Raw genomic sequence first — 16,606 nt, forward strand, 5'->3', positions numbered from 1 at the left:
GTGTAAATGACTGCATGTATTTCAATTTGAAATAACTCGGTCATTTGAAAAGCAACTTGCACGAAATAAACGGGTATCGTTATCTATTGGACACACCATTCAAGTGCAATGAAGCGTTTTAAAACAAGAGCTGTCTCCATAGGATGACACATGCCCCCGATGGCACTTTGAATGAATAGCTATGGCCGATGTTAGAGTTTAGGACAATTGGATCTCAAGATTAATGTCATTCAGAGGTGAAGGTCATAAAATTATTTGTCAGTGGGAAAGACTTATCAAAAATTGGTATTTTGTTAGTGTGACCTTGACCTTACTTGAGTTAGTATAAGTTTGTCATTTATGAATGGATTTTGAAATAACTAGGCATAAATGTGTAGCACAGTTAGATGACTTGTCATACTGAAGACCCAGATCCATAGCTCAAAAACAATGTCACACTTAAAGTTTAAAGGGTCATAATGCATTACATATATGCAATGATTGTGTGTGGTTAAAAACGGTCATTGATGGATTGATTTTAAAATAAGTGTTATACCTCATAAGTCAGTTTCAATACCAGTATTGTTTTTATTAAATGAAATTCTAAAAGGTTGAAGAATGTTCTATTTCTTTTTTGTTTTTATTGTTATTATCAGTGTAGTAGTACTTCAAAAGAACTCGTAAACTTTGTATTTGAAGAAGCTCAGACAATTTTTGTTGATATAAATACTGATTTCATGACCAGGAATAACTTACACTTAGTTGAAAAATAACATTGAGGATACTGGTTGAAAACATCATTCGTCAGATCTAATTCAGCAGGCAACCCAAGTAGGTCACTGTAGTAGCAATGAACTACCCTAGAGTCTGCGGCTAAACCAATGGTGTAGACGTGGTCCAGGCAAGATCCTGATGCATGTGTAGGACTGGAAACTTGCTGGATAAATCCCTCAGATGATAGTCTGTCAAACACATGAGACTTTCTTGAGCCAACAATGTTTTGATTGAAATCTCCTGTGCATATTATGGGACAGTCACCACTTAAGAGTCGTATTGACTGAACTTGATTATATATTTCAGTATCACAAGCTCGTAAATCATTCCCTATATTTGGAGCATTGTACACTGCTATCAAATAAAGAGGCTTGGTCGATTTCGGACTGAGGTTGTCGGTTATAATCTGGAGAAATCTTTCCTGAACTTTGTCAATTTCTTGACAGGTAACAAATGAACAACGCTTTGCCAACACTGCAACTCCACCAGCATTACTTTCATTCTGATGTGATGGTTTGTCTGTTCGTAAAACATAGTAGTCTTGTGAAGGGATTTTTGAAGTCCTACTTTGTTCAGTTAACCATGTTTCAGTAAGTATCACTATGTCGGAAAGACTGAATAGAGGGTCACTCAGAATATCAGCTTCATGTCGCAGATATGAACGCACATTTAGTACAGAAACAGTCAACACGGCTTGGCTTGCATTAGGGAAGTTGTAAAACAATGGACACTTTTGTGCCATTTCAAGTTGGTTCATTTCTGTCTTGACATCTTTACTGGAAGTTATCTTTCTTGCATCAAAATTCAGCAAGTGCAAACCATCAAGACTTTTCACTCTACTGAATGCAACATATGCTTGTCCTGACGCGAATTTGTGTTCTAACGAAACAACAATGCTGTCAAGAGTGAGTCCTTGTACCTTATGTATGGTGCAGGCCCAACAAAGTTTCAATGCGAACTGGTACCTCGTAATCTTTAGATTTGTATTCTTCTGTGTAACTGTGAAGGAGGCCTCTACTCTCAAGATTGGTGTAGCACCAGGGGGCATTGTTTAAGCTCTAATGCAAACTGTGATTTGTTTCTTGTTGCTTTCCCAACTCTGTCCGAGTCAAACAAAACTAATACTGCTAATACTGACTTGGAAGAACTTGTTTTAGACCTTACAAAACCAACAACTTACCTTGGCTTCCATTGACCAGCCCATCAGAAACATCCATATTTCGTACTAACATAACCCTTGAAAGCAAAGCTAGTGTTAGTTCACCTGGCAAACCTCCTGTGAATTTTGAATCACCTCTGGGTTGATAATTCTCCAAGCTTTTTGGTTTTTTGTCAACTGCTACAATAGTCTCAACAGGATGATGTTCACCAATCTTTCTAAGTTCTTGTTCATTATGCCTGTCTACATCTTTGTTCCTTGCATAGACATACAGAACATCCTTAGGAGCCTGATCAAGGGGAACATCTCTTGTCTGAAGCATGCCAATATCAGCTTGAGTATGAGTATTTGTGCGAATTCGGTTTAAAAGTTCTGTAAAAACTTGATCTTCTTTTTATCTCATGATGTTGACAAGTGGCTTGAAAAAAAATTGCCTCCATAATGACCCACTCAATCTGGCAATCTTGTTGGAAACTGGTTTAAACACAAATTTTTGTTTTAGTGGGGGAAGTTGATACAGGTCTCCAAAGACCAAAACAGAGACTCCACCAAATAACCTTTTATCAGATTTAATCTCAGATAGTCTGTAATGAAGCTGTAGTAGAAGATTTGAACCCACCATCGATATCTCATCAATAATTAGCAATTGAAGATTCCCAAGTTTTGATCTCAATGTACTTCTCTTATCACCTGCTAGTTTGCAAAAGCTTTGTGTTTGTCCTAGTGGTAAGAGAAACGCAGAATGGAGAGTGGTGCCTGAGATGTTGTGCGCAGCAGTGCCTGTTAGAGCAGTGAGAAGCACATGGATGTCCTCACGGTTTTCGCCTTCTCTCTGAAATGTCCTCAAGGCCATTTGGTACGTAGCTGAAATAAGGTAGGATTTTCCAGTACCTGCACCCCCAGAGATGAACAGGATCAATGGTTCTGGTGTAGTGCCAGTTTTAGCTGTAGATTTTTCTTCACACCATTTCTGAACTATTTGAAATGTCTCTCTTTGCTCTTTATTAAGGTTTCTAACTTCCTGATAATATTGGTCCTCAGAATGATATCGAGGTATTATTTCAATGGAATAGGTTGTATTTGAAGTTGCAACAGGCATATCATCTGGAAAGGAAGTATTTTCTAAATGTTCTTCAGGGTTCAAAATTGCAAACTGTTCATCCTCTTCATAGCCTTGTTCATCTTCCTTTTCCTGAAGTGTGTTTGGAGATATTTGATCGAAAGCGTGTACTGGTGGACCGCAAGTTTCAAATTGTTCAAGTGCCATTGAAATTATTTCACTGTGATGTTCAACTTCAGCACGATTTTGTTCAATGATATCTACACTTTCATTGTAAAATAGTTCATATGATGAAGCACTAAGTAAATCAGTTTCTTCTGAAATCCATGGTAAAAATAGCAACAGTTGAGAGTAAAAGTACTCTTCTGGTTCTTTAAGAACTGATTTGTGATGATATCTTAGTACAGCTTTCTTCTTCCTTCTTTTCATCGTACCAAGGTCATTTTTCAAGTGTATTATGTCAGTAGACTCATCTGTGTCATTTGCGTCCTCTTCAGAATTTGGCTCAATTTCACTGGCAGAATGAGCTGGTGAATAAGTGACAGCAAAATGAGCTAGGCACATGTTTTGAAGTGACAATGGTCTTGCACTGTATCGATCAACGATAGAGGTGGTGAATATATCCTCTTCATCCTCGTCCATTTCTCTGACAACTGACACTGGTTTCAGGAATGATACTCTCTTGTTCGGCAGGTCTGCTGGAACAAATACTGTTGAAAAACTGGATTTAAAAAGTGGCAAACTTAAAAGCCTATACACAGCTTCCTGTGCGCTTAACTCTCTTGCATTAAGAAATGCATTAGCGCACGATTTAAGTTGATCACTCCAATCATGATTGCACATCTCCTTTGCCACATTTTGGAAAACCTTGGACATCTCTCTTTCATCTTTCGTAATATAGGCCACCATGTACGCTATACAAGCATACGGGTCTAAACAGTATTGGACATCTAAATTTGCTTGCCAAGCTAGCAGGAGAGTAGTGTTGTAGCAGTTGATGAAGATTTCTTTAGGTTGCCGTTTCAGCACAACAGTTTTTCCTCTTTTAGTTATTGACAACGCATATAAATACTGTTCAACAGTGAAGTGTGTGGCAATCAAGAGATCATCAATAGACTCAGTTCTGTGATCTTTGTCATCGTGTAGAACTTGAACCACATTATACAGTATATCTGCTGCAGTCTCCATTGTAGCCGCTGTGAAAACGTCATCTTCAGATTCTACTGGAGCAGCTATTAAAGTACATGGTGAAGGAAGTTTGGGAAAACCAAAGCGACATTCTGTTCCCTTTTTCCTACAGGTTGCAGTGTGGTGGTGTTTTTGTACTGTGGTAACAAGACTGTAAAGCTCTAGGTTGTCTTCTTCTGAAGGTATGGAGCATGTTATAAACTTGTCAATGAACTGAACAATGTCCTCTGTAGGATCAGAAAGCTTAGGTGCATTTTCTGTTCACAAGATGCAATGGGCATGTGGAGAACCTCTTTGTTGGAATTCAATTCTGCAGGAATAGTGTACTACCTTGCCAAGAACATCAGCTGGACTAAGTAACAGGTCATTAAATAGGCATGTTAGTCTGTGATCAAAGTGTCTTGCAGTTGTAACAGGGTATGATCGCAACAATGCACATCTTTCTTCCCAGCTTAAACTGTTGATTTCCTCATTCGACAAATGTCTGCCCTGTTGTCTGAAGATGGTGTTTATAGTGTCAGGCCACTTCAAGTCTGCCGAGGAGAATGTAAGAAAAAATGTGAAGATCCCAAAATGTTTTACTGCAGCCATCAGTTTGAACATAGCTTTCTGCCAGTAAGGGGGAGAACCACGTACAGTTTGGAGGAAATGGTAAGCCTTGTCTTTAAGAATCAAATTCTTCAGCCTGTTGGGATCTTGAATAAAACCAGCTTTGATAGTTTGTTCTGATGGTAGGGAACGGTATGAATTTCTCACTGCTATTGAGATATTGTCCATTACCTGTTTGTGTTCAGTTGTGTATTGCGCGAAGAAGAGACACTCTGTGTTCTTTGCAAATTCTTCACTCTTGTTAAGAATACGCACATTGAAGTACTTTTTTGGAGTTACCTTGACATTTCTTTCAGTATCAAAGCCGAAGCAACCTGTAGGAAATAACTTCGGGAAGGCCTGCTCCTCACAACCTGGATCCAGCATTATGTGAGTTGGATGATGTCCTTCTCCAGGAGCAATACTTATTATCTCTGAAGCATCAACAGCTGGGTCAGATGGTTGGACACAAGTGTCAAACTGAGATTCTTCATTTTCAAAAGTATCTGGCTGTATCATATAGATATCACTTGAAATGGAATCTGAGTCAGAAGACACAGTACTGGCACTATTGTCATCTTGTCCTTCCTCTGATGTTATATCTGGATTATTATTCACTGTAGATTCCTCTGTGAAATGTTGCCATGCATCTTCATTTTCCTCTTGGCATTTTGCTTGCCAGTTTGGTGTTTCCACTACATTTTGATAATGCCTGTTATTTTTGAGAAGCCACTGGAATGCCTGTTTTATCTTATGTGGTCTAATGTTTTGGTAAGTGACATGACCTTTGTACGCCCTTTTTCGTTTCAACTTTACAGGAAGAATTCCAGATTTTGACAATGTTCTTGGAAGGCTTGAGCAAAGTTCAGATGCATCAACTGGTACATTTACTACCCTGCCCATTACACCACGCTGTTTCCCGTTTGGCAGCTGCACTATTTTCATAAAGGGGTATCTGCGGGCCAGAAGTCTACTTTCAAAATCAGTTAATTCTGAAATGATCACTGGTGGTTTTGGCACAGACATTTTATTATACTGTGCCTGTGGCGGAATCTTATTTTTGTTAATATGCCTTTTACATGTAAGACATATATATTGAAACCCATTTGGTGATATTTCATCTGTGCTTAAAAGTTGTGACAGTTCACTTTTCACTGAAAATTTTCAAACACTATTTCTGTAAAGAGTTCTATGGCAAACTGTACACACATATTCAGGAGAATCTTTTATATCTTTTTTAAATTTAGCCATAGCAGTTTCTATATACACTGGATGCCTTTGTAATGTTTTTGTGCTTTGTCTTGTTTTTTTCTGAAATCACTTTCTTCAGTTGTTTCACTTCGTCTTTTTGTAAATTTATTTGATCTCTCCATTTTTTCTTCTTTTATTACTTTCTTCAATTGTTTCATCATGTCGCCTTTTCATTTCATCTGATCTGTCCTTTGCTTTCCTGCTTTGAGTTTCAGCATTCGTTTGCCTCTGTCTGTGTTTATCTTGATAGAATTTCTCCTTTTCTTTTCTTAACACATGTTGTTCACTTGTTTGAGCCTGTTTTCTAACAAGTTTATCTGACCTGTCCTTTGCTTTCCTGCTTTGAGTTTCAGCATTCGTTTGACTCTGTCTGTGTTTATCTTGATAGAATCTCTTCTTTTCTTTTCTTAACACATGTTGTTCACTTGTTTGAGCCTGTTTTGCAGCAAGTTTATCTGACCTGCTCTTTGCCTTCCTGCTTTGAGTTTCAGCATTCGTTTGACTCTGTCTGTGTTTATCTTGATAGAACTTCTCCTTTTCATTTCTTAACACACTTTGTTCACTTGTTTCAGTCTGTCTCTGTTTGAATTTATGCATCTTATCCTTTGCTTTCCTAAGCTCTTTTTCATCATTCGTTTCTTTCTGCCTCTGTCTCTGTTTACGTAATCTATCATTTTCTTTCCTTTTCTCACTTTGTTTTGTCAAATTCATTCGTTAAATATTCTCTGGATTAATGACACACGGCTCTATTATTTTGTGTTTGCTTGTTTGTAGATTCTTTTTAATTCTGTCTAGTTTTTTGCATTTGCATCTCTTTTGAAGTCTGTCGTTTTCCTTTTTCAGCATTAATAGATTCAAGCTCCTCTTTTACTGTTTCTTTCATTACATCTGATTTGAGACACTTCTCTATTTGTTTTTTTTTTTCAATTTCTCTTTCTGTTTATTTAAACCAACATTTCCAGTACTTCTTGTTTTTACTGGATTAATGTTTTTTTGCCTAACAAACCTATGCGACACTTTATTATAAACAATATGTGATGATTTTGTGGTTTGACCCCTTCCCTCCTGTGACTGTGTTGAGTTCTGTGAAATTTGTTTTACACCTTCATTTGTAGACTTGATTTTTGTGATAGCCTGTTTATTTTTAGCAGAAAGGACACTTTGATCTTCAAAATATGAATGCAATAAAGAGTCCATTGGAAAGTCTGACACAAAATGATCAATAAAACATTTTTCAAATGAGTTCTTAGGTGACTTTGTCGAACTGTATACTTTTGTTGAGGTCTACCAGTCAACAACATGTAGGCATTGAACATTGCGAATGGTCCACAGTCATTAGACAATCCTTAGTGCTGCGGAACAAGATATTTCAGTTCGATACCGGATGAGTTACTGTAGTCATACAACATTTTAATCTGTGGCAGTAGACTATGAAGTCTTTGGGAATTTGTCAATGAATCGTATACTGTTATTGTCTTTCCCGTTTGACAAGTTACAACATAATGTTCACTTAGATAATGAATTTGTGTTGCAAATACACCACTAGGAACTTTACCTGAATCGTGTAAATTGTGTTCTTGCAAGATATTTGCGTAGAAATATGAAGGACGTAACAACCCATAATTCACATTGAACTGTCTCTTTAATATAAGTGTAAAAAAAGTCCATTACACATATATCTAAAGTACTTTGAAATACACTTTGTTCATTGATGTCAGTGAACTGGCAGGGATCCAGAAGCTGCATATCTCTTGACTGTATTGCCATTGAACCCTAAAAAGGTAAAAAAATATTAAATTCTATGCTTTTTTTGTTACATTGAATTATATACTGTGGTACAAACTAAGACAACCAGCAAATAAATCTGAAAATTCATAATTTTCTGCCTATATGTCCATATGAAAACTCTCGAAAACGGTTTTAATTGCAGGAAATAACCATAATAAGTGTTAATTGAAATAAATTCCTTCAACTAAAACTTAAGAATTGATTCAGAAGTAAAGATTATTTAAATAGCAATATCTTATTGTAAATGAATGTAATATTCATGAACAATCTATGATATATTTAATTTAGTCACATATACTGAACTTTCATCTGGAAGTGTACATTCACTAAGGGTGTTGTTGCTTTTTTCCTGTGGCCGCAAGCTTAAGCTACTGTCCCTATCTTGCCGTTTTCGTTCCGTCTCCTTTTCCTTTTGACGTCTATTCATGACTGTATATTATATTCTTCAGTGAAGCTTGACCTGAATTTTTTTTTTATTCTTTTAATTGTCAAAAACAAAGCAACCAGCTCATAACAATAATTATAATAACAACTTTCTTATACCATTCTTAGTTTATTTGAAATTAAAAAATTGTGACCTACATACCATAATGAGAATTAAGGAAGTTACAGAACTCAAAACTCATATTTAAAGATTCAAGTTAAACTATTTCAACAATATACTTAGTAATCAATGTATTATGGAGATTTCTTGCAAGTGTTAATCCCTAAACTTATTGCGAAACTGCATAAAATAATAACTGAAAAAAAAACTTGTGAAATGCTTGTATTTTAATAGAAAATTGATAAATATGTTTAAGCATTCTAAAATATGAAATAATAAAATATTAAAAATTTAACTTCCAATTCAAAGTACTTTTTCAAGTAATATTATACTCAAATACAGCTTAATGTTAATGCTTGAAATATTGTTTGATAGTTCTGTTTGAAAATTGTCTGTATCAAGGTCTATAGAGCTTTGAATGATATAAGAAATATAGTGTCATGAGCTGGCTACAACATAGCATTTTATAAGTGATAAAAATTAACAATTTGGGAACTTTGTTAATCAAATACATGTACAGAAAATTGTACTAATATGTAGACAAATTCAACAAATCGATCTTCGATATCAAGATGGTAATGTCATAAACTGAAAACATTACTTAACTAAACTCTACCTAGAGCATAAGAAAAACACAAATAGCCCTCATGATATTGGCTTTAAGTCAGCATTTTATAAATGATAAAAAATGAACAATTTGTGAACTTCGTTAATCATATACAGGTAAAGAAAGTTGTACTACCGGTAATCTGTAGACAAATTTTAAAAAAAACCTATCTTAAATATCAAGAGGGTAATGTCTTTAACTGAAAACATTATATAGAATGAACTTAATTCTGTCTAGAGCATAAGAAAAACACTAATAGCCCTTATGATAATATCCCCGCGCTGCAATTTAAATCAATTCAGGTTTTACTAGTTATTTAGTACCGCTATAGCATGAAGTCAAAAAGATAAATTTAGCTGACTATAAGATACAGTGAAGTAAACCATTGATATATAGATAATCAGGGATGGTGCATACTTGATTAATCATATATTAAGACAAAATCAAGCAAGCATTTTGTAGAGGGTAAATACATGTAGTTATTATATATATACATTATAAGTTCTTAATCACAAAATGCAATAGACAATACACAAACTCTTCTAAGAGTAAAATGTTTACACATAACGATATGAAACACTGATAACAGAAACTCCATGTACACTTTAAAGTATTAGAAGGTTGTCAAATTATGACATGCTATGGCTTGTCCAACTTTTAATCTTAATATCTGACACATCCACTCCTCATGTTCTTGTCTGCTGCTATCTTATTCTCTGATTCACATTCACTCCCCATATTCTTGTCTGCTGCCATGTTATTCTCTGATCCACATTCACTCCCCATGTTCTTGTCTGCTGCCATCTTATTCTCTGATCCACTCCAAAATCCGCTACCCACGCTCTTCTCCGCTCCACTCTCTGTTTTGTCTCCTCCACTCTCCGCTCCACTCTCTGTTTTGTCTCCTCCACTCTCCACGCTGCTACTCTCTGTTTTGTCTCCTCCACTCTCCACGCCGCTCCCAAATCCGCTACCCACGCTCTTCTCCGCTCCACTCTCTGTTTTGTCCCCTCCACTCTCCACGCTGCTACTCTCTGTTTTGTCTCCTCCACTCCCCACACTCTGTTCCGCTCCAGTCTCAGTCTTGTCTCCTCCGATCTGCATCCTCTTCTCTGCTCCAGTCTCCATCTTGTGAGTGAAATCATCAGCAAGACATGCTTCTAATTTTATATATTTCAAGTCTCGTTCGCAGATCTGCGTTCTCTCGGTGAAGATGGATATTATATTGTTGTAATGAGGAAGTCTGTTGTTGCAAAGTACAGTTTTTCAAGTTAATGTCATCCAGTGCTAGAACAGTTAACTGCAAGAAAACCTTACTTTCATTTAGTATTTGTTTGACTTGTTGGGTTGCCCCTGCAGTGTCTCCATTACTCAAATCATACAGTGCAGCTTTACACTTACTTTCCAACTGCACATGAAACTGACTCACATGGATTTTGTAATCTGGTAAGTTTATTCTGGGTTTCTTAGGACTTTCAGATGAGGTAGATGTCGACGATTGCAATAAAGTATGATGTTTGTTTGGGGTTGTAAAAAGTTTAGTAGGGGTTGCCATGTTGTTAGTGAACTGAAAATAGATAGATAATACTAGCTACAATGCAGAACATTGCAACAATGCAAAGCATATATAATAGGAGCGACGAAACAAGCCATGGGTGATTCAGCCTCCATGTAAAATACTCAATGCCAGTTAACTTTAATTTAGTCTGAAATACTCATTATAAAAAGGTACATGTGTAATCGAAAGGCAAAACAAAAGCAAATACTAACGAAAATGTAATAAAGCATGTGGTATGCACACCTTTTAATACTTTGATTCATAGTTTTAGAAATTTAATCACTCTTTTATTCCTCAATTAAATGTAAAATGAAAATATTCATATTGTACCAAACAAAACCAATGTGGAAAGAAAATAATGGAAGCGTTATATTTCTTGGTAAGGCATCTGAAAAGACTTACAAAGATCAAGCAGTACTAGTAATATCTACAGATACATTAAGCAACACAGATACAGTGTTAGTTACTCACTGTGACACAATGATAAAGCAATAATATCTACAGCTACATTAAGCAACACAGATATACAGATTGTGATTTCAACTTCAGAATGCACATTTGGCTGACTATGTTACATGGAGTTACCGGGCACACCACACATGCCTTAATGGTAGAGTAGTAGAGTGTAATTATGAATTTGATATATAGGGTTATAAAATTTGCTATGAAAATATTGTGTAGAAAGCCTTCGCCAAATATCTACAACAATTAAGGCATGCTCTAGGAGGTACATCCATGGTACAATGCATTTAGGACTGTTTTAATAATGTTTTGAAATAGTTTGAGTCATATTATTGACTGAATGACTGAAATATACTGCTTTGTTTTTGGCAGCTTTGCTACAGGGCTTCTCTTCCCTATGTACCTACCTGCCTAAATGGTAGCATTCCCATTGGCAGTGATTTTATTCAAAAGATATTAAAAGTTTGTAATAAATTTTCCTCGAAACATTTTCAGCATGTAAAATCAAATTCTAAGTTTGTAATTATTGTACCATTCCCATAATGGTTAGAAAAAAGCCCTACTTACTGTCAAATAAAAAAAATAAAGCTAAATGCATTGTATACAGAAATTCCAGTAGCTTTAAATGTAAGGTACTGTTTTTCTTTTGTGCCCTTATAAAAATACATATCATAGTATAAACCATGGGTAAAAGTTGAAAATTAAAAAAATCCTGAAAATCTTGATTTTAGCAGTTTTTTTTTCGAACTGTAAAATCCTGAAATTCCTGAAAAATCCTGAAACCTTTTACCCATGATAAACATACCTCTTGATTAATTTTAATGAAGCATCAATTTGAATCAAAACATAACAAATACATAATGTACTCACCTAACACATGGTTCTAAGTGTGACCTTGACCTTTCAGCTACGGACCTGGGTCTTGCGCGCGACATGTCGTCTTACTGTGCCACACATCCATGCGTAGTTATTTTAAAATCCATGCATGAATGGCAAAGATATGGACCGGACATGCCCATCAATGCACTATCATGAAAAATGACCTTTAACATCTAAGTGTGACCTTGACCTTTGAGCTACGGACCTGGGTCTTGCGCGCGACACGTCGTCTTACTGTGGTACACATTCATGCCAAGTTATTTGAAAATCCATCCATCGATGACAAAGATATGGACCGGACACGCCTATCAATGCACTATCATTTAACTTCTAAGTGCGACCTTGACCTTTGAGCTACGGACCTGGGTCTTGCACGCGACACGTCGTCTTACTGTGGTTCACATTCATGCCAAGTTATTTGAAAATCCATCCATCGATGACAAAGATATGGACCGGACACGCCTATCAATGCACTATCCTTTAACGTCTAAGTGTGACCTTGACCTTTGAGCTACGGACCTGGGTCTTGCGCGCGACACGTCGTCTTACTGTGGTACACATTCATGCCAAGTTATTTGAAAATCCATCCATCGATGACAAAGATATGGACCGGACACGCCTATCAATGCACTATCCTTTAACGTCTAAGTGTGACCTTGACCTTTGAGCTAAGGACCTGGGTCTTGCGCGCGACACGTCGTCTTACTATGGTACACATTCATGCCAACTTATTTGAAAATCCATCCATCGATGACAAAGATATGGACCGGACACGAAAATTGCGGACAGACCGACAGACCGACAGACGGACAGACGGTTCAAAAACTATATGCCTCCCTTCGGGGGCATAAAAATACCTGGGATAAAACTATGGAAGCCAATTAGTGACAAAACTTTTTGTAGAACCCTCGTAGCACGTGAATTTACATTAATAACTTCTTAAAATATCAAATCTCGATATTACCTACATAGCAGTACGTGAAACTACATTTCAACAACATTTTGTGACATTTTTCAATTTTCATATATTCTGTTTGAGAATTGTTTAAGAAATAAAAATAGCCATTACATAGTAAGATATAATTTGTCAATTTGTAATACTCTTACTGTCAATTCTACGAATATCAGTTTATTTTAATCGATGCCACTTACTGGCTAAAACCGTCCATGTATATTTACTGATCCAAAGATAGAGCCACATACTTCTGCCATATGTGCTTTAACAAAATATCCATCTTCTTTCCATCCATTTCTAGCATTTACATGTAAATTATTTTTCTAATATTTCTAAAGAATAAATAACCAGGCAAAAAATCAATATCATAATGTGTTAAATACCTATTATGTAAAAATAAAAAAAAAAATAATCAAATAAAAAATGTCATTATCTGCATTTGAAATCCAACCTATCGCATTACAAATCCCCTTACGAACCTGCCTCTCCGACATTTCCATGCATTCTGACTTTGCTGACCTTGACCTCTGTAGCGACACACTCCCGACTTAATAATTAGGTGCCCGCAATTCTGTCTATTTTATTCATTTATAAAATACAGGGACACATTTATTGTTTCCTAAATATACCAGAGGTCTTCGTATTTATGTCACTTCATTCATTTTCGTATTAAAATGAAGACGCCATGAATGTGTCTCTCTCTTCCATCATGTAACGTTTGTGAAGAGGTTTTCTTTTAAGTTATGTACATATATCAAATTCTTCACTGAATAGAAATAAATTTGAAGGAAAATATAACCTACGTATTTTATAACGTACGTATTTTATAACAAATAACACTGTACTTATATACAAGAGTAAGTATTGTAACATCAGATATTGCACGATGGTTAAACATGTATATGTAATAACGTGATTCCAGTAAAAAAAATCAAATATGAAACCATTTTTATATCAATTTCAATTAATTCATTTCAAGCAGCTAGATCATGTTGTAACAGAACAGCTAGGTTATTTTGTAAAAGATTAATAGCTCGAATGTCAAGTTAATCATGTCGTCTAGAGGACAGTTTAAAACGAACATGACTAGGGAGTACTCTCCAGCAATAATCACCTCTCTTCACAGAAAAGAAAAAACTATTTATAATGAATGTACTAAATTGAACAATTAACCTAGTTTTTAGAGATTATTTCTATCATATATATCTCATGCCTGTAATTTTCGCATATCCAGGCACGTGTCAAGTATTTCGTATATATGCAAATAGTTTAAAAGTCTTTGCAACCTTCCTAATGGATTTAAACAAATATACGTAATTAAAAGAAATACATTAAAATTTAAAAAGATATATGCAAAGTAAAACAAAATGATTTTTTTCTACCATTACCATTCTACCATAGGTGGATCATTTCTGTGTGGTAGGTAGATCATTTTTTCAATTATCGTTAATTTCGACATAATTAATAAAATGTGAATTATACTAATTATAATTTTCTTTCACTTTATCTGTCAAAAGAGTATTTTTCTTCAAATAGCTGTAGTATAATAGAGTTATTATAATAGTAGCCTGATCTGGGATGCTGTGTTCGGCTCTGTTGGATTTTGCCAGGACAGATCTGGTAAGATCCACGAGAGCCGAATACAAAATCCCAGATCTAGTTGCTGTTATAATGACCCTTTTATGATATCCACCTTTTTGGTTTTTGGTTATCGAACGAAATTTTCAATGTCGATTGATGTTATTTTAAATGAGTGTAGTTTATTCCGTGTGTGCTATTTAGAGAACGGTGTCAGGTCATGCATATTAAATGAAAGTAGTTCGGCGGCAACATACAATACAAAAGCCACTATACGGTATTTTTTTTTCTGCCTGTTCGTATTTACTTGTTAAATACATGCCATTTTTGACAGAATTTGTATAGGTATATAATAAATGAATGTTATTTATTATATATTTTTTAGTTCGCCCTCGCACAAATATATCACGTGGCGGGGCTGTTTCTTAACAGTAATTTTGAATTTTGACCATATTTTGCATAGATGCGCCTATTTCTGCAGCGATTTCTGGTTTAAAAAGGCCAATTGTTTATCTCCAGAATGTCAGAAAATGCATAAAATGCATCCATCTGGACCTTATTCATGACGTAATGAATCGTCACCTTGGCGCAAAAAGTGAATAAGTCCTTCTTTAAGTCAATGTAGTTATCCACTTCTTGCGTTGAGGTGACGGAATGATATTTCAGAATCCAAGTAAAAAATAACGCAAAAAGTGAAAATTTTACCAAAGTTTACAGAGAAGAGACCAAAGGGCCTAAATTTAGCCCAGTAAATGGGTAGAGGGTGGCTTCAATTAAATGTCTATATTTCTCTAAAATCTTGAATTTTCACAATGGAACTTGGTAATATATGTTTGGTATAACATCTTTCTTGAAATAGAAATAAAAATGTTGTGAATTTTGATAAGAAGTATTTCTTTTATAAGAGCTGAAATAAAACGTTCTCGGAGCACATCACAATTAGTCTTAAAAGTCATAAATTGGTTGTATATGTTATAAAAAGGTGTTTCCAATGCAAAAAAAATCATGAAATTTAAAACAAAAAAATGAATTTTGACCATATTTTGCATAGATGCGCCTATTTCTGCAGCGATTTCTGGTATAAAAAGGCCAATTGTTTGTCTCCAGAATGTCAGAAAATGCACAAAATGCATCCATCTGGGCTTTATTCATGACGGAATGAATGATATTTCAGAATCCAAGTAAAAATAATGCAAACAAGTGAAAATCTTACCAAAATATACAGAGAAGCGACCACAGGGCCTTAATTTAGCCCAGTAAATGGGCAGTGGGTGGCTTCTATTAAATGTCTATATTTCTCTAAATTCTTGAATTTTCACAATGAAACTTGGTAATATATGTTTGGTATTACATCTTTCTTGAAATAGAAATAAACATGTTGTGAAATTTTATAATAGATATTTCTTATAGGCATAAGGTCAGTAATTCGGTCGAAAATGTGCTTCCGTGGTGTAGTCGAAAGAAGTCCATAATAAATAGATCCTAATTTTCCCATTTTTGCGCAAATTCGTGTAGAACGAATGCTTTAATCACATTGTTTCACTGCTAGAATTCATTCTGCATGAAAATGAGACGGTTTTCATGTTTATACACCCCACATGGCAAGTTTTGCAGATCGAAACCGGAAGTAGGTGTTTATTGTGCAGACAAGAGCAAATATGCGCCATTTTTGGGGTAGCAGACCACAACTCATTGGCATTTCACTAGGAAAAAGCGCTGTTCTATAAAGATACCTAAGGACGACCTGAAGTTGTCGTTTTCAATATGAAACAGAGAAGGATTTGAATAACTGACCTTTTGTCCTACGTAGAATGCGCATGCGCTAAATTTTACTTCCGTAAGAACCGGACCGGGTGTGAATTCATCTGTAGTCAGGGGACAGCTGGCGCCGTTTCTGAGGGCATGCAAGTAAGTGACAGAATATTACCTATTTCATTAAAAATACAATCTAATGAATGTATTTCCCTAATATTTTACTTAATTTGACAGATAACAGTGCTCAAGACTGAAAAAGGTAAAGGTCACTGCAGGAATAAAATTACTTATTTTTATTTTAAGTTTAGAGACCTGGTTCATACACTTTTTAAATATATAAAACATGATGTATTCCACTGAGTATTTCAGCGAACAAAATTTTTACTTAGTTGCTATACACCATCTTTGATTTATTTTACATGCGTATTTTTTTATTCAAAGGATCGTAAGCCGATGTTGCATTCAGAAAACATAAATCATT

The 16,606-nt window shown here is 35.4% G+C and overlaps 1 protein-coding gene across 1 annotated transcript; it reads right to left on the reverse strand.

Annotated features, from left to right (window-relative positions):
* Positions 1–1,913: 1,913 nt before the first annotated feature.
* LOC123535686 (uncharacterized) lies at positions 1,914–6,710 on the reverse strand. The gene is made up of 4 exons (XM_053527866.1): positions 6,140–6,710; positions 4,491–5,902; positions 2,532–4,403; positions 1,914–2,225 (listed from the first exon to the last, which is right to left on the reverse strand). The coding sequence occupies exons 1-4, from the start codon at positions 6,708–6,710 to the stop codon at positions 1,914–1,916; spliced, it is 4,167 nt and encodes a 1,388-aa protein (XP_053383841.1).
* Positions 6,711–16,606: the final 9,896 nt, after the last annotated feature.

Source organism: Mercenaria mercenaria, chromosome 17 (assembly GCF_021730395.1).
Source record: "Mercenaria mercenaria strain notata chromosome 17, MADL_Memer_1, whole genome shotgun sequence".
In the NCBI taxonomy this organism is placed as follows: domain Eukaryota; kingdom Metazoa; phylum Mollusca; class Bivalvia; order Venerida; family Veneridae; genus Mercenaria; species Mercenaria mercenaria.

Coding starts and splice junctions, on each gene's coding strand:
- LOC123535686 (XM_053527866.1), bottom strand. CDS start 6,710: ATGAATTTGACAAAACAAAGTGAGAAAAGGAAAGAAAATGATAGATTA. Junction 4,404..4,490: donor CAGCTGATGTTCTTGGCAAG/GTAGTACACTAT, acceptor AATGCACCTAAG/CTTTCTGATCCTACAGAGGA. Junction 2,226..2,531: donor TTATTGATGAGATATCGATG/GTGGGTTCAAAT, acceptor GGCATGCTTCAG/ACAAGAGATGTTCCCCTTGA.